The sequence below is a fragment of the Canis aureus genome, chromosome 29 (genome assembly GCF_053574225.1).
Source record: "Canis aureus isolate CA01 chromosome 29, VMU_Caureus_v.1.0, whole genome shotgun sequence".
Classification (NCBI taxonomy): Eukaryota; Metazoa; Chordata; class Mammalia; order Carnivora; family Canidae; genus Canis; species Canis aureus.
Window position 1 is genome coordinate 28,737,847 of NC_135639.1, and position 25,752 is coordinate 28,763,598.

Below are 25,752 nucleotides of genomic sequence, written 5' to 3' on the forward strand. Positions count from 1 at the left end.
AAGAAACATCTAGAATTTAAAAGTATTAAAAGAAATATAGAGGGTAGAATAGATGTACTAACAACTTGGTGCTATTTCTGACAAAGTATTTCTTTTATAGTTTATTCCTAAATGTGAGCAAAGCAATCACAAATGAGTATCAGAAGCAGTTACAAAGATTGGGCATGGTTACTTGTAGTCAGTTCTATTATAAAGAATAGATTCTATTGAAATACATAATCTTGCAGGAAGATTCTGTCAATGAGAATTTTGTTGCAGCTGTCAAAGGTATGTATTTATAGTGTAGAGAACAGAGGAAATGGAATCCTAGAGGCCACTCACTGTGACTTTGCACATATTACCACTGCTCTCAGCCTCGATTTCATCATCCATGAAACCAAGGAGATTAACAGAAGACAGACCTCTAACATCCCAGCTGTAAAAATCTCTTCTGAAATTTATGTATTAATGATTGCTATTGGAAACTCCATTCCCATCAACCTTAATGTCAGGGACAATGAATAAAGTAGGAGATGACCACCGGCTCTCCTTTGGGCAACCTGGTCTTTTGAACCAAAGACCAAAATCCTCTTCCTGAAACTATCACTTTCCTATTGTGCTCTCACCTTTAGTTCTTCAGGCCAATGGTTCTCCCTTTGGAACTAAGGTCAGAGCATCTTGTCCAGCCACCTTGTTTTGCAAATGAGAAATGCACCAGAGAGGGCAAGTGACCTGCCTGGAGTACCAGAGCTAGTTAATGACACAGCCAGGACGAGAATCCAAGTCTGCTGTTTGTGACACCAGTGTTCTTTCCCCTATATCATACCACCCACTTGTCTCACTCCTGACAGAAAGCAAAACAAAAGCATGGGAAAAGGATTAGAAAGAGCCATCTATTTAGATAATACCAGTGAGAAGTTATTTTATTTCAAAAATGTAAATATGGATGTGAAGGCATCATGCTCCCTGATTTCAAACTATATTACAAAGCTATAGTAATCAACAGTATGGTATTGGCATAAAAACAGACACACAGATCAATAGAACAGAAGAGAGCCCAGAAATAAACCCTTGCATATATGATTGACTCAATTTACAACAAAGGAGGCAGGAACACACAATGGGGAAAGGACAGTCTCTTCAATAAATGGTGTTGGGAAAACTGAACAGCCACATGGAAAAGAATGAAACTGGACCATTATCTTATACCATACACAAAAATTAACTCAAAATGGATTAAAGACTTGAATATAAGACCAGAAACCATAAAGCTCCTAGAAGAGAACATATGCAATAAGCTTCTTGACATCACTCTTGGCTGTATTTTTTTAGATCTGACTCCAAAGGCAATGGCAATAAAAACCAAAATAAACAATGAAACTATATCAAACTAAAAAGCTTCTGCATGGCAAAGGAATCCATTAACAAAAAGGCAACATACCGAATGGGAAAATATATTGCAAATCATAAATCTGGTAAGGGGTTAACATCCAAATTATAAAAAGAACTCCTACAACTCAATAACAAAACACAAGCAATCTGATTTTAAAATAAGCAGAGGACCTGAACAGACATTTTTCCAAAGAAGACATACAGATGGCCAACAGGCACATGAAAAGATGCTGAGCATCAGGAATCACCAGAGAAATACAACTCAAAACCATGAGATATATCGTCTTGCATTTGTCAGGATGGCTATTATCAAAAAGAAATAAGTGTTGATGAGGATATAGAGAAAAGGGAACTATTGTGCACTATTGGGAATGTAAATTGGTGTAGCCATAATGGAAAACAGTATGAAGGTTCCTCAAAAAACTAAAAATGGAACTACCATGTGACCCAGCAAGTCTGCTTCTGGGTATTTAGCTGAAGAAAATGAAAGCATTAATTTAAAAAGATATATGCTATGTTCACTGCAGCATTCACAATAGCCAAAATAAGAAAACAACCAAAGTGTCCACTGATGGATGAATGGATAAAGATGTACACCCCTCACAAACACACATAGAGAAATACTACTCAGCCATGAAAAAGAATGAAATCTTGCCATTTGTGATGTGGATGGACCCTGTGGGTATTATGCTAAATGAACTAGAGAAAGACAGCCATATGGTTTCATTTATATGTGGAATCTAAAACAAAAGAAAAAAAACTCATAGATGCAGAGAACAAATAGGTGGTTGCCAGAATGGGGGTAGCAGGGAGGTTGAGCAAGACAGAGAAGGGTCAAGAGGTATAAACTCCAGTCATAAATAAGTCATGTCATGGGATGTAATGTTCAGCATGGTGACTAGAGTCAATAACACCACATTGCATGTTACATAACTTTATATGGTGACGGGGAAACTAGACTCACTGTGGTGATCATTTTGCAGTGTACACAAATATCAAGTCATTGTGTTGTACACCTGAAACTAATATGATATTATATGTCAACTATACCTTAACAATGACAACAAATATGCATGTGATACTAAATGCTAATATCTGAAAAGATTAGCTGAGCAAGTGCATGACAGACTCAATAACCAGATTTTAATAATCATTGCCCAATGCCTATGAAGTTAAAGAAAGCTGTCAGGCTGAGGGGAGGAGAGGTGGAATACTTTGGATAACATGAAAGATGAAGATAAGGTTGTTGGAAAGTGACTAAATTCCCTAAACCAACAAAAATCAATCCAAGGAGTTAAGGTACAGAAACAAAGATGGTATAATTTGGCCTAGAGTTAACTGCAACTTAAGTCAATGTAATGCCATAAATGTGGATATTATACATATTTTCATTATGTTCTAGTAACAAGAATTCAGAGAAAAGTGATGACTTGTGCCATCGTAAGACTAATAAAGCATTATCCCCTATCAGCCACTGACTCTGATTTTGACATTTGCAGTAAGGATAAGAAGTACTAAAACTATTCAGATTTATTGGGGATCCCTGGGTGGCACAGCAGTTTAGCGCCTGCCTTTGGCCCAGGGCACGATCCTGGAGACCCGGGATCAAATCCCACATCGGGCTCCCGGTGCATGGAGCCTGCTTCTCCCTCTGCCTAAGTCTCTGCCTCTCTCTCTCTCTCTCTCTCTCTCTCTGTGACTATCATAAAAAAAAAAAAAATTATTATTCATAGAAGACTAGTTGGTAAGACTCAGAGGAACTTCTGGGATGTGACTTTAATGAAACTGTAATTATCTTCACAGGAAAACCACTGAAAATGCAGAAATACAAACACAGATCTTAAGAAATCTTTAAAGACTAAGGGCTAAAAGACAAGATGGATCAATTCTATTCACAGGATGATCATGAGAAAGCAATACATATAAGTAATTGGCCTTCCAAGAATAAGTGGCTTCTGTTTCTACCTAATGAGATTTCATTTAAAATGATTAATTGAGAACAATGAAAGAGGCACAGGAACCAATACCAATAGCAAATACTCAGTTTTTCTGAGGGGTATGATAAAAACATGTCCTTCTTATGTTTATACCATAGAACTCTGAAAAGTCATACTCGTGGTAACAAAGACAAGCCTAGGTCCTATAATATGAAAATAATAAATAGGATATAATACACTAAACAAAAAGTTAAAAGCTAATTAAAATAAATTAAGAATAATACATTTACATTGAAAAAAAGGATAAGCGTATGATATCCTGGGCTTCTCAATTATAAAAACACAAAAAGTAATATTCATCTGAAAAAGGCTGTCATAATGATTAAATAATATACATAAAATTCTGAAGAGTGTATGGCACACAATAAATGCTTAATAGATGGCAGCTACCATTTTTAGAACCAGGAGGAAGAATAATTTCATTAATAAAGAGTTTTCAAACTGGACTCCTCACCACCTCCCTGCTGCAGCTTCATTTCCAGCACACAAATGTCATCACTATTAGCTAATTAGGTAGCTTTTGACCAGATCACTGAGAAGATCTCATGAGAAAACCAAGATGAGGGAAAAAGAGTACCTGGGGAGGCACTGGCTAGCAAAAAAACATGTTCTGACATTATTTCTAAGCAGCACTCAAGGTGAGGGCTCACTCACAGAGACCCAAAGAGAAGAAGTCAAAATCAAGGCAATTTAGAAGTCTTAAAGATGAAAGGAAACTGCTGTGACACAAAGCCCTAATGAAAGTAAAAATAGTTCCAGAGAAAACTAGAAGACTCTTTGCTAGATCCATTTTTATCTGTTTTGAAAACAATTTAGACTCATCATCTTTTCACCTACCAACTAACAGAGAGTTTTCATCTCAGTTTATTTCCAGGAGGATCTTGATTTATTTTTCTTTGTTTTATGAAGCATTTAATTTCTTTCTGCTCACACTATGTTATTTATGGTTTAAGAATTCTACTTTTCTCCCCCATTACAGTCAGGGATCATTTACTGTACTCATCTAACCCTAAAAATAAAGTGACAAAAAAGAAAAGAAAGCTACTTCAAATCTGGAAGCAATTCTTGGGAAGGACATCGGAGGCTACATGTAGGACAGGATAAAGTGAAAAAGATCCCATGGGGGAAGGTGCAATTTAAAGGCTACATGTAGAGGAGGAACAAAGCTCCTGCAAGGTAGTGGATGAAAATGTAATCATATGGCTTTTCTTCTCTCCTCATTAATGGGAATGCTGTCTGTGATGGAGCAATCTCTTAATAAAAGTTCTGAAATTTGCCAGGTGGCTTGTTAGCAGATTTATCTATTTATTCCTAAGTTTAGAATTTGCTTCTTTTCAGACATTCCATGGGTCAAATTGAGAAAATTTCTATTTCTCCGAAAAAGTAAGAGCTTGGATTTTATTGCCTTTGCCCACTCTCCTGATGCTGTTCTTTCCTTCTTTTAAAAACAATCCAAATACACCCCTTTCTGAACTATATATTGATCTTAGTGAAATAAATGAACCCCTTTTGAATTTTGCTGTAAAGAGGCTCATTGAAATAGGCCTACAGACAGTAACTTAAAACCAGACAAATCCAGATCTCCAATCGCATCAGTTTCTCCACCCACAAGTACACTTAAGGCTCAAAAAGAAAAATTAATGCCCAAACAGCCAGTGAAGCATAGACACAGAAACATTTTCTATCCTGGGCATACCAGGTATCACATAAGATATCATTAGTCTTTGACCATTCATTTAGAAGGGTTTCTAACCTTTTAAAATCACATACTAATTAATTAACTTCAGCAACACATCAGGGATCTTGGGCCACACTCATAATGGCTTCTTTGTCAAGTAAGCAAAGAAACTATGTTATTTTGGTTGCGTGGAAGTTCCTATATGTTCCACTGAAATGCAAATATCTTGGATTCCCTACTAAAGGGTGTGGATCTCCATGTAAATGATTATCTCTGTTACAGAGAAAGAAGGGGCTGCTGCACTTGCTGGAATGTCTTCAGCTTTGTATCAGATGCTCCAAGTTTGGTTATAACCAAGCTTCCAGTTTACCCAATGCCAAATTTCATGCTTTAGCAAGGGGAGAAAAGTCTAGATGCCAGGAACACACTAGACCTCTCAGATAAAGGAGTAGAAGCATGCTTCAACTGGACTAAGGTTGGTCCTCTTTGTTAGCACCAAACTCTCATTATTTAGCTCTTCACAGACTAAATTACAGCTTCTCTCAGAGAAGAGGACCTGGATATTGAAAAGGAATTAAAGTAGATATTAAGGTAGAAATTCCAAGGCCAAATATCCTAAGGTCAGGCAAAGCAGCATCTGAGGCCAGTACAAGAAAATGGTGGAATTCAATGGGCAGCAACTGTGGGGTACAGGAGCTTCCCAAGTCCTTGTCTGGCCTCAAGGCCCCACCTGTACCCCAATCATGGGTACCACCTCCTCGATCCATAGCAAGTCCAATGGAGCTGAGGTTCGAGTTTGTCGGTGGTGAATTCGGCGTAGCCGCAGAAGATACAGTATGATGGCCAGTAGCACCACCAGGATACAGGCGAAGAAGAGATAGTGGTTGTAGACAAAGGAGAGACGGAACCAGCTACCATGGGCCTGCCGGACACCTTCTTGCCGTAGATCCCTAGGAAAGAGTTTGAAGGTAGAAAGTAATGTTAATTTCAAAGAGAAATAGGCTGACTTAAAAGGCCAGTGGGGGCAGCCCGGGTGGCTCAGCGGTTTAGCGCCTGTCTTCAGCCCAGGGTGTGATCCTGGAGACCCGGGATCAAGTCCCATGTCAGGCTCCCTGCATGGAGCTGCATGGAGCCTGCTCCTCCCTCTGCCTATGTCTGTACCTTTCTCTCTCACTCTCTATCTCTCAATAATAAATGAATAAAATTAAAAACAAAAAGGCCAGTGGTGTTATACCATTCATTCTATTCATGCAAATGTACTAGGATACCAGCTTCACAGGGCAAGCAAAGCTAAAGAATGTCTCCAGCCCTAGCACTGCTATGTGATTCATCCTGTATTTTCTTTGCCAGGGCCTACAGAGGGAGCGTCATAGGCCTACATTTTCCAGAATCTGGGGACAAAATCAGAAGGCAAAAAAATGAATAGTAAGATAAGGCTGATCATCTATAACCTTAGTTTTAACAGTGACCCCATACCTTTCTGTAAATACATACATACAATTTGTAAATACAGTACTAACAAGAATAGTGATCTCTAAATCCAAACAAGAAATCAGACTGTATCTGAATCTTTTAAAAAATTGACTGTGCTTCCTAAGGATTTAGAATATATGGAGAGAAAGCTGTCACCTGATCAACAGGATTGTAATCTGGAAAAAAATGAGATCTGTAAGCCAAAGAGCAGTAGGCTGCCTGCTCAGAACAGAAGCTGCTCTTTGCTCCAGATACCAGATGCATCTTTGTTTTGCTTGACCTGCAGTATTTTCTTAAAATGTGAATCTCCAAATTGAAAGACTGCCTATAAAGTATGGATTTCTGGCTTGTCCTGATAAATGAGAACTGGCAGATGCTGGAACAGCATTTCTGCACAGTAGTCAGCTTCATCTGGAGCGCATACTCTGTAGCTCCCCACTTCTTTCACTTCTATCAGCTGCCTGTCTTCTGAGTTTATGGAAACAGGCAGCAAAGATTAAAAATTCATTTTAGTTTATCTGAAATAATCCAGGGTAGAAAGAACCTAAAAATTATTCCAACTATCTTATGGTCCATAGAGCAAGACATCAGGCTATCACAGCTTGATGACAATACCCCCCTAAGTGCATCTCATGTGCTTTGTTCTAATTCTGCCCCCCAGAAAGCCTTCTAAATCAATTATATGATCTCTAGAATGACTATAACACAGCCTATCCCATTTCTCTAGTCAGATGCTTTCTACAGGAACCTAAGAATGACATTTTAGTTTATCACTCAGTATCTTAGAACTGGTTAAGTAAAGACTGATTTATTATGGGTGAACAAATAAAACTGAATTCCTGAAATTGCAAAGCTAAAGAACAAACTCCTGATTAAATTCTCAAGCCTTCTTTCTGTTTCAACATGCCTGGGTAGAAATAATATTTCATGGGGTAGTAATAGAGGGACTTAGTTTGAATGCTTTGTTGAGGGAGAGAGGTCACTTAAGAAACCTATTCTGAGACACCAACCTACATCCTCTGATCTCAAGATGCCAGGTCAGTCCACTTTACCTGAGTGGTAAGAATCGTGTTTTATACAGAATGGCTCCCAGTGTCCACTGAACCTCTCGGTCATATACCAGCTGGGCTGTCTGCAGGTGTGGGTAGTCATAGGGAAAGTGGAATCCTTCATGCAGGACTTGGTACATCCAAGCCGATTTAAAACACTGATATCTGTGTGATAAAATAATATTTTTTTAAAGAAGAAGAAGGAAAAAAGAGAATTCTAATGCTAATTTTTTCTATTTTTTTTGATATACCAACGTAATAAATGCAGTTTATGACTTCTTTAAATTTACATAGTACTTCAACATATTAATACCCTGTGAACCACAAAAAAAACCCACATAAATTTACAGTAGTATTATTGGTCACCAAGATGGAGAGGGAAAGGAAACTTTACAATTGTGAGAATGCACAAATGTTCTCATTAAGGCAGTATTGACCCAGATGACCATTAGGATCTATCTCCTCAGTTGCCTCATAATTCTGGAATGTCCTTCATGAAACGTGTCAGCACACAAAATTTGCTAAATTCTCACATGTTCTTCACTTTCTGATTCATCTGTTGAACTGGGAGTAGGAAGATGGTCATAGACAATGTGCTCTCCCTCCCTTGTCTATTATATTCTCACTGGAGGTCAACATTTCTCTTTACACTTCACCTTCCTCCCCTCTAGGTGGAGCCAAACCTGAGCCTACTTTATCTTGATGTTTACCACAAAAGTGAAGAACACCTTCATGCAGTAATGATATTGTGACTGTGTTTTCTTTTTCTTTTTTTTTTAAGAGGGCAGGGGTAGAGGCAGATGGAAAGGAAGAGAATCTCAAGCAGGGTCCACGCCCAGCGCAGAGCCCGATGTGGGGCTCAATCTCACAACCCTGAGATCATGACCTGAGCCAAAATCAGGAGCCGCTTAACCAACTAAGCCACCAGGTGCCCCCTTTTTCTTTTCTTGAGTCCTTATCTTCTAGGACCCTGCTGAGATACCTACAAGTGTATGTACATGATGTCTGGGATTTGCTTCAAAATAACCCAGCTGCAGTAGGAGGGGAATAGAAGGGTGGGAAAATCAATGCAACAAGATTGGGCAGAAACTGATAACCATTGGTAGAGAAGCAGAGTAACAGGTACACGGGAGCTCACGATACTGTTTTATTTTTATGTTTAAAATATTTTACAAATGGGGATCCCTGGGTGGCTCAGCAGTTTAGCACCTGCCTTCGGCCCAGGGTGTGATCCTGGAGTCCTGGGATCAAGTCCCACATCAGGCTTCCTGCATGGAGCCTGCTTCTCCCTCCGCCTTTGTCTCTGCCTCTCTCTTTCTGTGTGCCTCTCATGAATAAATAAATAAAATTGTTTTAAAAAAATAAAATAAAATAAAATATTTTACAAATGTTTACAAAATGGAAGGACTGATGAACCAAACTGGCAAAATATTGGCATTTGCTGAAGCTTGGGTGAGGTTTGTGTTACTTTTCTTTCTACTTTTCTGCATGTTCCATATTTTAATTAAGAAAGCCCACCACTTTTGATTTCAAGCCACTCATATCTTTTGGTAACTCTGGTTTTCCTCGGCTTTGTTAAACTAGGCTTGCTATTTTGGCCCCTATTGCTCAGAAAGCCAAAATCTAAAATAATCAAATTCTCTTTCAATATAAGATCCCACCTGTACTCTTACTTGCTCTCTCTCCCTCATTATAATCTGCCATCTACGTTTTCAGGGCACATCCAGGGGAGAAAAGGAAGTCACTTACTTGAGTCGATGCTCATCTGCATGTGATGAAAAGAGGCCATTCTTGAATCTCTGAGTTAGTACTGGCCAAGCCATGCCACAGTAATCCTGGAACAATTGCACAGAAATGGTGCAACACAAAATGAAAGCCAAACTCTTAACTTCCCTACCATCACAGCTGCTCCCTGTCTAAAGTTAACTTGTGGGGCTACTAGTTGACAAAGGAAAATGGGAGCACCATATTCATTCACTGGACACTGTGCAACGCAAGTGCCAAAATCCAGGCTGCTAAGGGTCTCCTTTTTATTCCCATCAACTCAAGTCCAATACAAAGCCAGCCTAGTATGGCTCCTGAGCCTCTTTGGCTTCAGACAGAGATAAGGTTAGAACCAGGAATAGCAACACCAAAGCCAAAGGGAGCCTCATTCTGCTCTATGTAAGACTAACATGAGCAGGTAACGCAGATGGTACAGAGTGGTCAAACTTCTACTACTGGCCAGTCTCCATATTGTCGTTCTCCCTAGAGGAATCATTCCTTTTGGTTTGATCAGTAAACTAACATTTCCTGAATGTCTGCTTTGTGCCAGGTACCACTCTAGGTGCCAGGGAGATCTAGCAGTGAACAAAACAGACCAAACTTTCTGCCCTCATGAAGCTCACATTCTCGTGGTGAGACAGACAATAACCAGATATACATGCACGTGTACATACATGTACATACATGTACATACATACATATACACATACATAGAGTGTGTTAGATGACATAAATGCTCACATTTCATTCATTACTTTCATTCTCTAGTGGTGGGATCCTGCCCCGAGTTGGGCACCCTGCTCAGTGTGGAGTCTGCTTGATATTCTCTCTCTCTTCCTCCCCCTATACACCTCTCCCAACTCATGTGCAAATGTGCACTCTTCCTCAAATAAATAAAATCTTTAAAAAAAATAATAAAAGAGCTATACTCTCCCTTTCTCTCTGCCCCTCCCTCTGCTTACCTGCTCTCGCTCTCTCTCTCTCTCTAAAACAAATAAATAAATCTTTTTTTAAAAAAGGAGGAGGTATAGAAAGCTAGCTAAACTTTACTTGTTCAGGTAACTAATGATTTAAGCCCATAAGCTATTAATGTTGTATATATGCTCTAAATGAATTTTTATCTCTTCTGTATTTTGGTCTTAATACTTCCATTGACATTGCTTTTCCCAACATCTTTCTAATATTCCAAGTGACCCTATACACCATTCTGGCCTCCTAATAACCCAAACCAAGAAAATGAAAGTACACTTGCCCACCTGTGAGACATCATCTCCAAAAGCACAATACAATTGAGAATACTCAGTAAGGGGAAAAATATCTAGGGATGACACTCTTGGCCACAAACATTAAACATGATTATGGGAAAACTGGAGGAAAAACCATTAGCTAACACAACAATTTTGGACTTGGGTGATAATTTGGGTGATCAGGACGTGCATGGAAACCTAAGCTTAATGAATTTAAAGACAGTATGGCACAGCGGTTTCCTTAACTTCTGAGTCCACTTTTTCATCTATAAAATGAGGGCTCATGGGGCCCCTGTGAAGAATCCAGAGAGATCAGGCATGCAAAGCTCTTTGCACAGCATCTGGCACAAAGTCAGACATCCAACAAATGGCTGCTGCTGGCATGAGGTATCTTTATTATAAACAATTTACCTGAGCAGCTTTGGCAAATGTTGGCCCATGATATCGGCCACCGATGCGTAACACATCCTCTGTACAGTAAAAAAATTCAGAGAAACCGTAGAACTCGCTGTTGTTGAAGTCAATTGGCGACTGGTAGATGCCATTCAGCGAAGCCTGGCTGGTATTGGAGCGAGCCAGTAGGGGGCTCAGCATTGCACCGCAAGATGCCCAGTCTCCTTTTCCTCGCACATGTAGCACCTGGCTGTTCCTCTCTACCACATCTGTGAGGCCCACAGGCAGGCAGGGATCCAGAAATGGATTGTCCGGACTCAGACCCGTCTTTTGGCCCAGCAACCTGTCACAATGACAAAAACAAACAAAACACATCACTAATGTACTCAACCTCTTCTAAGAAACACCTAGCTTAAGAAGCTGGCCCAAGAATGCACTTCACAGATACCTTGTTTTACATGGCATCCCTAGAAACAAGACTGGAGTTTTATCATGTAGTCATAACGCATCAACATTTACCTTAAGCAAATCCAGTTTAGTTGAAAGAAAGAAGAAAAGGGAGGGGAGATATGGCAATGATCAAATTTTGTTCAACCTTTTAGTCCACGTGTATATCTCCCAATGTAGAGTGAAACTGGAAATGTTAATCTGCTGTCTCCATCTAGTCTTCATTCCCACTGGCCTCTTTAAAGTACCAAGATATCACCACACTGAGTACAGTTCTAATGTTTAACAAAACACCTGGGAGGAGGTAAAGAGGGAAGGCCCAGGGGAGGCTCCTGAAGAGGGGACCATGTCAGTGGTTCAGTGACAACTTCTGGCAACAGGAAGGAAGACATGCCTGCCCCCTCCTGGGGATGGGAGGGACAGTGCAGATTTTCATCCCCACTGTGGCCACCACATGGTTCTGGCTGTTTCAAGTCAGCACTTGCCCAGCAACAATATTCCCATTCCTAAAGAGATGAAATACAGACCTGGCCAAGAATAGACATTAAGTGAAGACCAAAAATGTTGCCAACCACAGGTTATTATGCACCAGTTCCTAAAGACACATACGTTGAAGAGAGGACTTCCTGGGATGAAGTCCCCACGAGGGTAAAGACTGAAGGGTGTAGTAGAAATGTGGCAACACCACAGAATGCTTTGAAATGACTGGAACCTATTTTAAGGATGTGATATCAACTATTTAAAAAAAAAAAAAAACACCTCAGAAAATATTAAGATGAAAGAACCAGGGGCACCTGGATGGCTCAGTTGGTTGAGCATCCGACTGTTGATTTCAGCTCAGGTCATGATCTCAGGGTCATAGAATCAAGCCCTGCAACAGGCTCTGCACTGGCATGGAGCCTGCTTGAGATTCTCTCTCTCCCTCTACTCCTACCCAACCCCTGCTCACTCTCTCTTAAAAGAAAGAAGAAGAAAGGAGGAGGAGGAGGGAGAAGGAGAAGGAGGAGGGAGAAGGAGGAGGGAGAAGGAGAAGGAGGAGGGAGAAGGAGGAGGAGGAGGGAGAAGGAGGAGGAGGAAGGAGAAGGAAGAAGAAGGAAGAAGGAAGAAGGAAGAAGGAGGAAGGAGGAAGGAGGAAGGAGGAAGGAGGAAGGAGGAAGAAGGAAGAAGAAGAAAGAACCGTTACATTTTGACATCCCAGAAAGCACAGGTTTCTCTAGATTAGCAGCTATATGAGATGAAGAATAAGTCTTCTGAATTAGGAATTTGGGTACATGGCAAGAAAATACCAATACATGAGAGGATGATGATGCAGCCTGGCAAGTTCTGAGGCAGAAAATGGCAGACAAAGAGAAAAGGGTAGCAGAACAACAAAGGAAGGAAATGGAAAAAGAAGCACAGCAGCTAACAAAATTGGTGTGAAACTCTCATAACTGTTCTTCAGATGCTGCAGTGCCCACAGCCTGAGCAACAGGAGTACAGATGTAAGAGTATTTTCCCAATGCAAACACACTGATTTTAACGTATTCATTAATCATCTGGGATAACAGGATTCTCCCAAAATACTGTGAACTTTTGGTAGTTGAGATTCATAAAAACTCCCTTAGCAGCGAGGAGCTTGCTTATCCCTCCCCCTCTGCTGCCACTCCCCCTGCTTGTGCTCTCTCTGTCAAATAAATTAAAAACAAAAACCAAAACAAAACAAAAACTTAAAAAAACAAAAAAGAATTTAATCTTACTTACTCTATGATACCATTTCTGAAACAGGACACTATAAGAGGTCCCAACAAGCTGCTGTACTTTTTGGAGTCTGAACTGCAAAGACGAGAATGTACCCTCATGTAGATCGAGTGGACCTACTAGCAGAGGGTCTCTAAGCAACACTATCGCATTGACAGGGGTGGTTAGGAAGGAGGAAGAAGCAAGGACCTATCTATCTTAGTAGGATATGAGTATCTGCACCCCAACAACATTCTGTTTCAGAGGCATGGATGTCCAGGCCAAAAAGTACCTATTTTTGGTAAGAGTTTCATTCAGCACAAGGTCTTCATAGCGCTGCCGGGCAAAGTTGCCCCCAAAACCCAGGAAGGTTGTGACATAAACCCTATACACATGTTCAGTATGTTGCACATCACAGCCCAGGTTGAATTCAGCCAGCAGGATCTTTGCTTCTTCTTCCTATAATACAATGTAAAGAGAAAAAAGGGAATTTTAGTTTTGGTTGATTGACATAAAGCTATGACATCACTACTACACCAGTCTCTGTGCGCTGGAGCTACTCTTGAAGGTATCTTATAACGTTCTCATTTTCATAGCATTATTTCAACAAAGACACAAAATGACAAGCCTACATCAAACAGTACAGAGACCAAATACCAAATTAAGGACTACAATACTATATATAGTTCTAAAAGGCAGAATCGTTATAACAGATGATGTCATTTTCTTGCATATACTTCCCTGATTTTCCAATTATCCAAAATGAGAATGTACTATTTTTATCATCAGGAAAAAAAAAGATTTTATTTATTCATGAAAGACACAGAGAGAGAGGCAGAGACATAAACACAAACAGGGAGAAGCAGGGTCTTTGCAGGGAGCCCTACATGGGACTCAATCCCTGGACCCCAGAATCACGAACTGAGCCAAAGGGAGACACTCAACCGCTGAGCCACTCAGGCATCCTGATTACTTATATTTTGTAAAGTGCTATTGTGTTATGTCTCATTGTTCTTTTTCTTATCAAGCACTAAGATCCATCTTTAAGACCATTATATAGCTATGAATACATCTAATTTGTTGCTTGCAAGTATACTTTCTATACCAGCATTGCTTTCTAAACCTGCACAAACACAAAAGTCATTTGTTTAAGACTTTAAGGATCAGTACCACTTACTGGAACCATGCCTTCAGTTTACTTGCTAACAACATACTAACAAATATAGACTAAAATGTCTTACAACTTAGTTCCCCAAATTTCCAAATCTTGCACAGACACCTGCTGATTGTCAAAACCACATTTCCAACAATCTTGCTGGGTTCCTCAGATATTTCAAATTTAGACACATGTGTTCCTCAGATATTTCAAATTCAACATACTCAAAACTGAACCCACTGGTTGCAGGACTTGGGCTAGAGACCAGAAAATCACTCTCACCCAAACCACCTCGACCATACTGATTAGCTTACCATCAATCCATACTTTACCATGAGGTCTCTCTCAGTAACTGGGCTCCTTACCCTACCAAGTACCCAGGGAGGAACCTCAGTATCACTGGCCATCCCTCTCCGCCCCACCCACAGCACTACATGGCTTTTTTTATTTCAAAATATCCCTGAAATCTGTCCCCTCCATTCCGTTTCCACTTATATTTCCTCATTTAGCCCTTATTACTTCTTACCTAATGTTCCCTGACCTACATTTCTTTCTCCTATTGACACCAAAATTATTTTCCTAAAAAATCATTTAGATCACAGCCACATAATACAGAGCTGAGAAGGACCTTCAGAGTTTAATTATTTCACAGATGAAACTGAGGCCCATCTGTATGCACTATTCAAAAACTTTTGTTGATTCTCCTCCATCTATAGATATAAAAGTGAAATTCCCTAGCATGACACCCAAGACTCCTCACCATCTAACTTCATCTTACCTTCCTAGACTTAGCTACACAACACTGGAAAATCCTACACTGCAACAGGCTATTCACCATTCCCTGGACATTTTGGGCTCTTTGCTGTTTCTTTTGTGTCCTTGTGCATACTGTTCCCTCCACACAGGTGGTCTTCTCCACCTCCATTATGCAAAAGCCTGCTATCATCCAAGACCCAGGTAACAAGCCAGCATGATTCCCATTCATGGAGCAGGGGTGGGACATTACTGACATCTGGTAGAGGCCCGGGATGAAGCTATTTTGCATGGGACAGCCCTCTACAACAAAATTGATTTAGCCCAAAATGTCAATAGTGACAATGATGAGAAACCTTGGTTTAGATCAAATGATAGCACTGTCATGGTCTGCTTGTTATCACATGCGGTCTTCATTGATAGATTATAACCTTTGAGGGGCAGTAGGTCTTATTCTTTGCACATAATAGGTATTTAATAACTGTCTGCCTTTCTCTTTCCTATGATAAAACTTCAAGATACATTCCTTACATTCTAGTCAGGTAAGGAATATTAGAACCACAAGAATGAATGGAATCATAAGTCAGGGAAAGGAAACAACATCTTGGATTTATATGTATTATCATGTTTAATCTTCAGGCAGCCCTAGGAGATAGGGAATATAATTATAATTGCTAGAATATATTAAACATCCATCACATGCCAGAAAGTTTGTTAAGTGCTTTACATACATGGTATCATTTCAACTTCCCAACTGTATGAAATAGATACTATTATTATTCTCTTTTTATATATGAGGAAATTAAGACTCCGAAAGGTAACCTACCCAAGATAATATTAGCTAGCAAGTAGATGAACAAATATTTGGGACCCAGGCAAGTTGGTCTAAGTTCAAAGACAGTGCCCTTCCTTCCCAAATACTGGCATTTCTAGCAACTGAATTTCCCTAAAAGGTAAAATACCTGTTTTGGAGGAAGGACCGAGGTTGAGGTAGGAACTTCATAAGCAATTTGAAGAGAGGCTCCTCCCATATCCAGTATCCCTACTGTTCTTCTGCGCCCTGTTGCCAGTTCCTGGGGAGCCTCGGCATCTGATTCTGAAATAGATAAGGGAACAGAAAGGATCTAGTAATTAAAAAACAAAATTAAATCAAAAGGGAAAAAAAACTCAAACAGAAATCCCTTAAAAAATGAAGAGCAAACGGAAATAAATTAATCTAACTATATCAACTAAAGTAACTTAAAAACACAGCATTTTTACTATATCCCTTATAGAATGTATCTTAATGACAATAAGAGCAAATAGATATCTTAAACTGCATTGTAGTAGTCTTATTGAAAATACTTTTATTGGTATTATTATTTTAAGCCATTAAGCATATATTAGGAAACAAAGCAAATGTTTATATTAATATCTTTAGAAATATAAGAAATAGTGAAAAGGATTATAAGGGAAAGGAGGGGAACTGAGTGGGAAAAGGGAGACAAATCATGAGACTCCTAACTCTGGGAAACGAACAAAGGGTTGTGGAAGGGGAGGTGGGCGGGGGGTTGGGGTAGCTGGGTAACAGGCACTGAGGAGGGTACTTGCTGGGATAAGCACTGGGTGTTATACTATATGTTGGCAAATCAAACTTCAATATAAACAAATTTTAAAAAAAGAAATAGCATAAAAGAAAAAATCTGTAAGTAAAACATCAAAGATATTAAGCAATAATCTTATAATTTTAAATACAAACTGGAACTATCACTATGAAATCATGATTTATTTTTCTCTTTCTAAAAATACATATTTTCTAGCTCTGTTCACTGAAAGGGCCTAGAGGCAAGGATAATCCAGGAACAATGAGCACCCCTGGCATCCAGAGTCTCTAAATACCATTTTCCAGTAAAAGAAACCAGGGCTCCTTAAAAAATGGCTGATGCTAGGTCTAAGGTAGAAAACATACAAGATGAACATGGAATACTTTAGTGTGCCAAAAAGCAAGGGAAATATAAAAGATTATTGGGATGTTAAAATGTATAGGAGCCAACCTAAGGGTGCTCCTACTGGCCACTGATGGTATAATTTGAGCACTAAAAAGAACAGTGATATAATGGTCCTATATAAAAATCCAAGCTGTTAAATGCAGAAGAGCTGAAGGAATTAGAAAAATCACCATTTTGCAACCTCTAATGAAAATGGATCTAAGAAAATATCACAACTGGCTACTATAACCATTAATTGAAAAGTGGCTGGGGAATTTTTATAATAGATTAGATCAGGCTAACAATATCTGAATCCTGAATACCTGACCAGTCTTAACATGACTAAAAGTGGGACAACCAGACATTATAAAACTCTTGATGTAATGTAGTAGGAAACACTTAGCACCAATCTTTATTTATGATTTACTCTTGTCAAAAGAATTGAATCTGTGTCTAATCAAACTTCTATATCTAATCTCCAATTTATAAGACATAAGGAGGAATGAGAAGCATGTTGAAGACCTCACAAAAGTGCAGTCAACCAAATCAAGAATGTGTCAAAATTATTCTATCAAGTGACCTAGTTTTTTATTTTTTAATGAACAATTTGAGGAAAAGAGGTGGGAGGGGGTAAGTTAATTGTTTTAGATTAAGAAACTGATCAAACATAACTTGTGATCCTCATTCAGATTCTAATTTTAACAAGACAACTGCAAATAAATATTCTTGAGATATAAGGTAAGTCTCTACCTGGGTAGATGGATATTACATGATATTAGAAATTGTTAACTTTAAGTTTAAAAATGCCATTGCAGGGCAACCCGGGTGGCTCAGCAGTTTAGCACTGCCTTGGGCCCAGGGCATGATCCTGGAGACCTGGGATCGAGTTCCATGTCAGGCTCCCTGCATGGAGCCTGCTTCTCCCTCTGCCTATGTCTCTGCCTCTCTCTCTCTCTCATGAATAAATAAATAAAATCTTTAAAAAAATAAAAATGCCATTGCAGATATATCATTGGTTTTGAAACTCCTCATTGGTGAGAAACTCCTTCATGAAGTACATGAAGATAAAATGATATGTTGGATTTTCTTTTAAAAATCCAGTAAGAGGGGTGGTTCAGTTGGTTAAGCATCTGACTCTTGGTTTCAGCTCAGGTCATGATCTCGTGGGTCCTGAGATCATGGGGTTGGGGTCCATGCTTAGCAGGAAGTCTACTTGAGATTCTCTCCCTCTGCCCCTCTCCCCACTCTCACTCTCTAGCTCTCACTCTCTCTCTCTCTAAAAATGAATAAATAAATCTTTTTTAAAAATCCAATAGGAAAAAAAACCTGTGTTGTATGGAATGTGGGGCCAAAAAACTAGCCAACCACTAATCAGTGTTGAGTCTGGGTAATGGGTTCATGAAGATTCATTTTATTCTTTACTTCTGTGAATGTTTGCAACTTTCCAATATTAAGAGCTAAAAAGAAATAAAAGAAGGCAAATTAGGACTAGAAAATGAAATATCTTAATAGAGTTTTTTAAAATGAAAGAAGAAAGAAAGACTCAAACAACTCAACTCAAATGTAGTACTTAGGTTCTACTGCTGGGTTACAACATAAACCTTCAGTGCTCAGAACTGTCGTAAAATGCATTACTTACCATCCTCATGGTCGAATCTTCCCAAAACAAAGTTGATTCCAATCCATGCGTAAACTCCTAAGTAATAAACATAAAAGTCCTCATTTAATTCTCTATTGCTAAATCATGTCTACACCTCTTTCCAGGGCCACTCTTTTCCTCCTTTTCTTAGAAAAAGGTAATGAGAGCATTTAATTCCACACACTCAATGTATGAATTGAAAGTATCTTATGATGCTTTTCCCTTTAAAATGATTTGCATTGTCTAAATTTCTTACAAATGATTAGGGATTAATGTGTAAAAACACATGGTAAAAAATATGAATCTTGAAGTTCTGGTTCTGGGCAAGATAGAATAAGCACACTCCATCCTGTCTATCCACTGAAAAGAAGTGTAAACTTTGAATGGGCCGTATGGAGCAAATCTGTGAAATGTCTGAAAGGAAATAATAACGGGCATACTGAGACAGAGATCAGAAGTTAAAGGACCACCAAACCAGTAGTGAGTTTCCCATTTTCCCCCTAGATTTTGCCTAGCCTAGACTCAAAAGCAGCTTGAAACACAAAAGGACATACAGGTGTAGAAAGAAAGAACTTCAAGACCTTGCTTTCTGGTCCAAGGAACATTAAAAGGGACTCTAAAGGCTCAGAAAGAATGGAGGAAAATCCCTTAGGTTATTTCCCCTTTATTTTGTTCTCTGCCACCCCAGGCAATCCTTCAGGGGTGGAGGTAGAAGTTGGACAAGGTACCTAAAACTCTGAAGGGCTCACAGACAACCTACACATAAATGGATCTCACTCTGAACAATATACCAAAGGTTCTGAGAACTGAACTACTGGCTAGACAACCCATTTGTATGGGCTATGCCCAGTTCTAGATTGGTCACTGGGTAACACACAAATGGAGCAAATCCAAATAGCAGTGCCAAGACTTTGAAAACTGAAGCCTATAATAGAATCTTTATAGCCAACAGAAAGCAAGTCAGAACTTGAGGCATGAACCTAACCAGGTCAACTCCCTGCTAAATCAATCAATCAATATTCTCCTTATTTTTGAAAAAAGACCCAGAGTCTCATAATGTAACATTCAAAATGTCCAGGATACAATATAAAATTACTTAGCATAAAAAGAACTAGGAAAATCTCAACTCATAAGGGAAAGGACCAGATGTCAGAATTATCAGAGATATTAAAGCAGCTATATAATCAAGAAATAAGAGCAGTCTTAGCATGAATTAAAAGATAGGCAGTCTCAGCAAAGAAAGAGAATATAAAAAAGAGAACCAAATGTAAATTTTAGGACTGAAAAATGCAATACTGAAATTGAAAAGGGTAAATCCTTTCCCTTATGTGAACTGCAACTAGAATACACAGGTTTTTCTTTTTCAAGAAATGGAAACATAATTTGTCATACAGGCCACATTTGGGCCACAGGAGAACACATTCAACTCCACCCCCAAACTTCAAACCCAATAGTAGTACAAGCTTTTAGGTAAGCATCAGTCCTGCACAGGAAATGCAACAAACGGAGAGGCTGTAACAAAAGAAAAGTAAGTAATGATCATCCTGATCATCCCCTAAAACTAGTTTCCCCCTTATCTAATAATTTGCTTTACATTTGAATTTGGCAAACTCAGTAGAACTCAGAGAAATATGTATGTTTTCAAAACTCCAATTAGCTAACCAAATATCCATTTGGAATAATCACTAAATACTAATACATTCTTATAAACATAGTACTTAGCACAAAATTACAAACAAATATAAACATGACTTTTAGAAGCAGCATTCTTTTTTCCATTTTTTAAAATTTAAATTTAATTAACATAGAGAGTATTATTGGTTTCAGAGGTAGAGTTTAGTGATCCATCAGTCTTATGTAACACCCAGTGCTCATAACATCACGTGCTCTCCTTAATGTCCATCACCCAGTTACCCCATCCCCCACCTCCTTCCCTCTAGAAGCAGCATTCTAAAACAGATACCATTGCAGAATATCTAAATAATCAAAACAAAACAAAAAAACAACTATACAGCAGAATGAAGAAAATTATTTGAAGAAAAACAAAAATCAAATATAGAAAGTAATCCTAACCCCCACCAGAGAGACTATGCCACGGTTGGCTGGAGCTGAAACAGTACATCCCTCAAGGCCCAGTACCTTCCTGCTTCCCAGAGATCACTTCTGCCTGAGATTGGGAAAAGAGGAAGTCAAACTCCAGCGGTAAATCTCTCACTAGATCAGCCAAGATGGCCAACTGCTTTCTGCAAGAAAAAACAAAAACCATAAAAGTTAATCATTAAACACTCTTCTCACAATTAGCTTCAACTTGACCTTCTACTCAGACTTGTTACCACTCACTGCTCACATAGCCCATCCACCAAGTTGAGTCCTGCTTCTTTTGGTTGCTCTTTTGATTTCAAAGGTTTAAATTGCATTCAAGGTACATCCTCCTACATAAAAGGTAATATGGTACTAGTAATAATTTTCCTTTATATAATTTTACCATTCAAATAGTGTTAAAAGATGAGACTATGGTTCTGTGCCTCTCACAGGCTGAATATGTTTAAGTGGCAGGAAGCATGGTTTCATAATTACATGATCCCTAGCTGCTGTGAACAGAAGCTGTTCGACTGAGGAACACAATCTCATCCTCAGCTCTTACTCAACACAGAAACAAGGCCTCACGTTACCACATGACGAGCACTGTTAGGTACACAAGTTTTTAATAATCCTTTACACAAGTCAACAATGAACGTTTTGAGGGTTGGGGTTTTTTTCTTTATAAAAATATTTTTTGAAAAACCCAGATCAGGATCAAAATCTAAAGGTTGTAACAATTTGGGACAGTTTGAGTCTTAGTATCCAGGGTTGTTTTCTCCTCTAAAGTTTTGTGTTACAGTGCTATTAAAGAAAAGCAAAGTCACAAAGCTAGAAGTAATAATATGAATTTAGAGAAAATGGTTAAAAATAAGAGCAATTATCTTGGATTTTTAAAGTTATTCATTACAAAAATATTACATTGGCTCACATAGTTGTTGGCACAACTTAGTAGAGAATGTTAACACTTAAACGTGAAGAATATATTTAAAGTAATAGTTTCCCAATATACTATCAAATATGGTTTCCAAAAAAGATCACTGTTATATGTTTTAAATTCTTACAGTAAGAATTTTACATGTGGAATGAGAGGGACTGTTTTGCCCTCCCTATGGGTATGTTTCAAGAAGAGGGCTTGCTGGTATTGGCGATGATACAGGAGAATAGGTGTCAACATACACTGCTGCTTGGAATATAAATTACTCGTATGACTTTCTAAGATCAACCCAGGACTATGTATCCAAATATTTAATGTCTTTAACCTTTGACCAGCGATTACACTTTTAGAAATTTATTTCAAGGAAATTGTCAGATAAGAATACAAAAAGAAGAGAATACTGCAGCATTATTTATAACAATGAAAAAGTGAAAATAACCTAAATGCATATCATTAGGTATTGGTTAAATAATCTGTGGTGTACCCATACCATGGGATACTAGACAGATGTTAAAAGACATGAGGTCGATTTATATCCATACATATTGACGTGAAAAGATGTCTGATATATTTTGAGTTCTAAAAGGTTCTAAACAACACACATAATATGATCCCAATTCATATTAAACAATAAAAAAATCTTCATGTATGCACAGAATAGAACTTTTGTTCTCTAAAATTCAATTATTGTTTATTTTTAAAAAACTTCAAAAAAAAAAACTTCAGTGGCAAAATGTTGGTAATTGTTGAAACTGAGTGGTAAGAAAATAAGGTTTCATTATGCTGTTCTATTTTTTTTGAGGTTTGAAATTTCCCCATAACAAAAGTTTTTCTTTTCTTTTTCTTTTTTTTCTTTTAAAGATTTTATTTATTCATTCATGAGAGATACAGAGAGAGGCAGAGACATAGGCAGAAGGAAAAGCAGGCCCCTGGCAGGGAGCCCAATGTGGGACTTGATCCCAGAACTCTGGGATCACGCCCTGAGCCAAAGGCAGACACTCAACCACTAAGCCACCCAGGCTTAGACGCTCAACCACTAAGCCACCCGAAAGTTTTTCTTTTCTCTTAAATATCAGCTTTACTATCTTTGTAATTTTTAAGGATAGTTCCATTATAAAATGAAAATGGGGTAAAACAAATTGTTAGTTCAGGCTTTGGCAAAGAAAGAAAACCTAGTGCTAACATATATCAAAATATAGTCCAGGTGATTTGAACCCATTTTGAATACTGCTCACAAATGCTAATAAATTAGTAAAGCATTAATTATACAAAACAGGCTCTTACAGTGGTGGTTACATTTATGTCAACAACTATGGCTGCCTCAAGAGGTAGCAATGATTTCATAGATCCAGGCATTATTAGAGGAGAGTATCAGAAGACAAGTTAAAAGGCAAGCTCTTGGGCAGCGCTGGCACAGCGGTTTAGTGCCGCCTGCAGCCCGGGGTGTGATCCTGGAGACCTGGGATCAAGGCCCACGTCGGGCTCTCTGCATGGAGCCTCCTTCTCCCTCTGCCTGTGTCTCTGCCTTTCTCTCTCTGTCTCTCATGAATAAATAAATAAAATCTTAAAAAAAAAAAAAAAAAAAAAAAAAGGGATCCCTGGGTGGTGCAGCGGTTTAGCGCCTGCCTTTGGCCCAGGGCGCGATCCTGGAAACCCGGGACCGAATCCCACGTCGGGCTCCTGGTGCATGGAGCCTGCTTCTCCCTCTGCCTGTGTCTCTGCCTCTCTCTCTCTCTGTGTATGACTATCATAAATAAATAAAAATTTTAAAAAAGAAACTTAAAAAAAAAAAGCAAGCTCTTCACAAATCCTTAAGATAAATAAATATTAATATTCAGAGCTTCCATGCAGACAGTGAACATCTTAGACAGATGGAATAGAGCTACATAGTGGGTTTTGTCTGGATGGAAACCTTTTTGATAGAGTCAGTGCTGAGTGGCATCAGGAGATGAGACAATCCTCTTTTGCTCCAGACCCACAAAATGTGGCCAAACCATCACCTTCCTTGTTAGCTCTGCCTTTTTGACTTCTGAATCAGCTTTTTCTCTGGCCATCCTCCTCCTTCTTTGGTGTTAACTGCAGATCACTCACAGACCTGAGTGTCACCCATATCTTGCCAGGATTTCTAAATTTTGAACTATGTGAATATTACTTATGTCAAAACCAAAAATCCTAAATTGCATGCATAGTATGGTTACAACTTTGTAGAACTACATATAGATGTACAGAGAGAAGGGAATGTGATGAAATGAAACATTTTGATGGGGTAGTAGGAATGCAAGTTTCTGTTTTTGTTTTTTTTTTACTTTTAATATTTCCTTTAATGCAGCTATAATATTTTAAATTTGTTTTTAAAAATAAAAATGAAACAAAAATTTTTAAAGGCCAAGATTTATGGAAAAATAAGGAGCTAAAAGGTCTCTCATTTCCACAAATGGCTATACAAAATAATCTCCTTCTCAACAGTAAACCAGATAGTAAACCAGTAACCTCATATCTAAACAGAAGGAAAGAAGTCCACTGAAAGAACTGTGGGCCAATGTTATGTTATCTGGCACATCTAGCATAAGCAGCATGAACCCCTACATGCATGGCTGAGGTTTTTATTGTTGCTGGCCAAGAATACAAAATAAAACTTTCTGGAAAACGGAACTGTTATTCACCAAGAAAATATATTTAAGCTAATAAAAAATACCTGATGCTTATGGGATTTGAACATTGCAGATGGATGATTTCTAAGGTTAAGGGAGTTTACTCCCACCCCGGACCATAATAAGTGTGGAAGGGTCAGGGAGGTATTGAAGGGGTCTGACCTAGTATAGCCACTACCCCTTTCTCCTCCTCCTCTTCTTCCAGAGAAGCAAGAGGGATCAGGTGGCAAGATACTGGATTACACTACCAAGGTCTAGTGGAAAAGATTTGACTGGCTGGGGTTGAAAAAACTGGTCTAGAGCAATGGAGACTGAGCTTTGCAAGCAGCACCAACTATCACCAGGGAGCCAGGCAGTCAGAGCCCTTCTTATTAGCATCCAGGTACCTAGTCAGGTGAACCTCCTACGACCCTTCTGTAACTATGCTCCCCATCTAGTGATCCAAAATTATCAACATTGCCATTGCTTCTCCATCAAAACTGAGGATCATTACAGCCACTCATACAGATATCAATCCCAGAGAAGCAACTGACATGAAGCTTTGAACAAAGGATTATGAAGTAATTACATGCAGGGGTGGCTCTGCTCTATTTTGAGCAAGAAGTCTTTTAGTGTATCTGCCTACTCTGTGTGGTATACCCACATCCCATCTTCAGACCAGGGAGCTACAGAAAACAATGCATAGAATCAGGCTTGCAACTCTTGTGCCACCCATTTTCCTGCGTTTTTAGACCCTGCATCTCACCTCTCAGGGAGAAGCCTCATGCCTGCTGTGCATAGGATGTAAAGGGGTGTCTCCTTGTGCTTCTTCACAGGCACATGAGCAGCAGCAAAGCTCAGCAGAGGACGAAGGTAATCACTGGCATGTTCCGGGGTGTCTGCCATTGCAGAGATTCCTTAAGTAAGGAAAAGTACTTTAAAAAACAGATCATATTGAGTCAGAAGTCTGATACTCCATAAAGTTCTGCTTAAGGTCCTAAACATTTATTTATGAGAATGGGAGCAGCAATGAATGAGATATCCTTCCTGTGATCCAGAATCCCAAGGAAAAAAGAGTAGCTTTCTTTCTCCCTCTTTTCTTCTCTCCTCTCTCATGCCTGTAATCAGATAAAAAGAGACTGCCAACAAAATATATTCTGATTAGTACCTGGCTTGATTTTTTTAACCACTGGTTGGCTGTTGCGGTCTCTCATCTGTTTGATGTCCAGCAAATCATGGGGGTTGCCATTATGTCTTGGCCAGAAATAAACAAAAATCCGGGAGCCACTGCTGCCACAGTCCACAACAAGTCCATAATTCAGAGTTGGGTCTTCAGTGTCCGTTGCTTCAAGCTCCCCTACTCGAGCCAAATACCTAAGTCAGGCAGAAAGAGAAACTGGTATCAAGTATCTGGGTCCACAAAAGATACCACTGCTTTAGTTCATTTGTTCATGAG

At 38.9% G+C, this 25,752-nt stretch overlaps 1 protein-coding gene across 1 annotated transcript in view; it reads right to left on the reverse strand.

The window, feature by feature from the left end:
- Positions 1-875: 875 nt before the first annotated feature.
- ENTPD7 (ectonucleoside triphosphate diphosphohydrolase 7) overlaps positions 876-25,752 on the reverse strand; it is a 40,011-nt gene continuing 15,134 nt past the window's right edge. Inside the window, exons 4-13 of the mRNA XM_077878019.1 lie at positions 25,465-25,670; positions 25,063-25,213; positions 20,790-20,893; positions 18,651-18,707; positions 16,007-16,140; positions 13,428-13,594; positions 10,991-11,315; positions 9,318-9,403; positions 7,572-7,733; positions 876-5,996 (exon numbers count right to left, since the gene is read on the reverse strand). Of these exons, the coding sequence (XP_077734145.1) occupies positions 5,765-5,996; positions 7,572-7,733; positions 9,318-9,403; positions 10,991-11,315; positions 13,428-13,594; positions 16,007-16,140; positions 18,651-18,707; positions 20,790-20,893; positions 25,063-25,213; positions 25,465-25,670 (1,624 nt within the window). The 3' untranslated portion in view covers positions 876-5,764. The remainder of the gene's footprint in view (positions 5,997-7,571; positions 7,734-9,317; positions 9,404-10,990; positions 11,316-13,427; positions 13,595-16,006; positions 16,141-18,650; positions 18,708-20,789; positions 20,894-25,062; positions 25,214-25,464; positions 25,671-25,752) is intronic.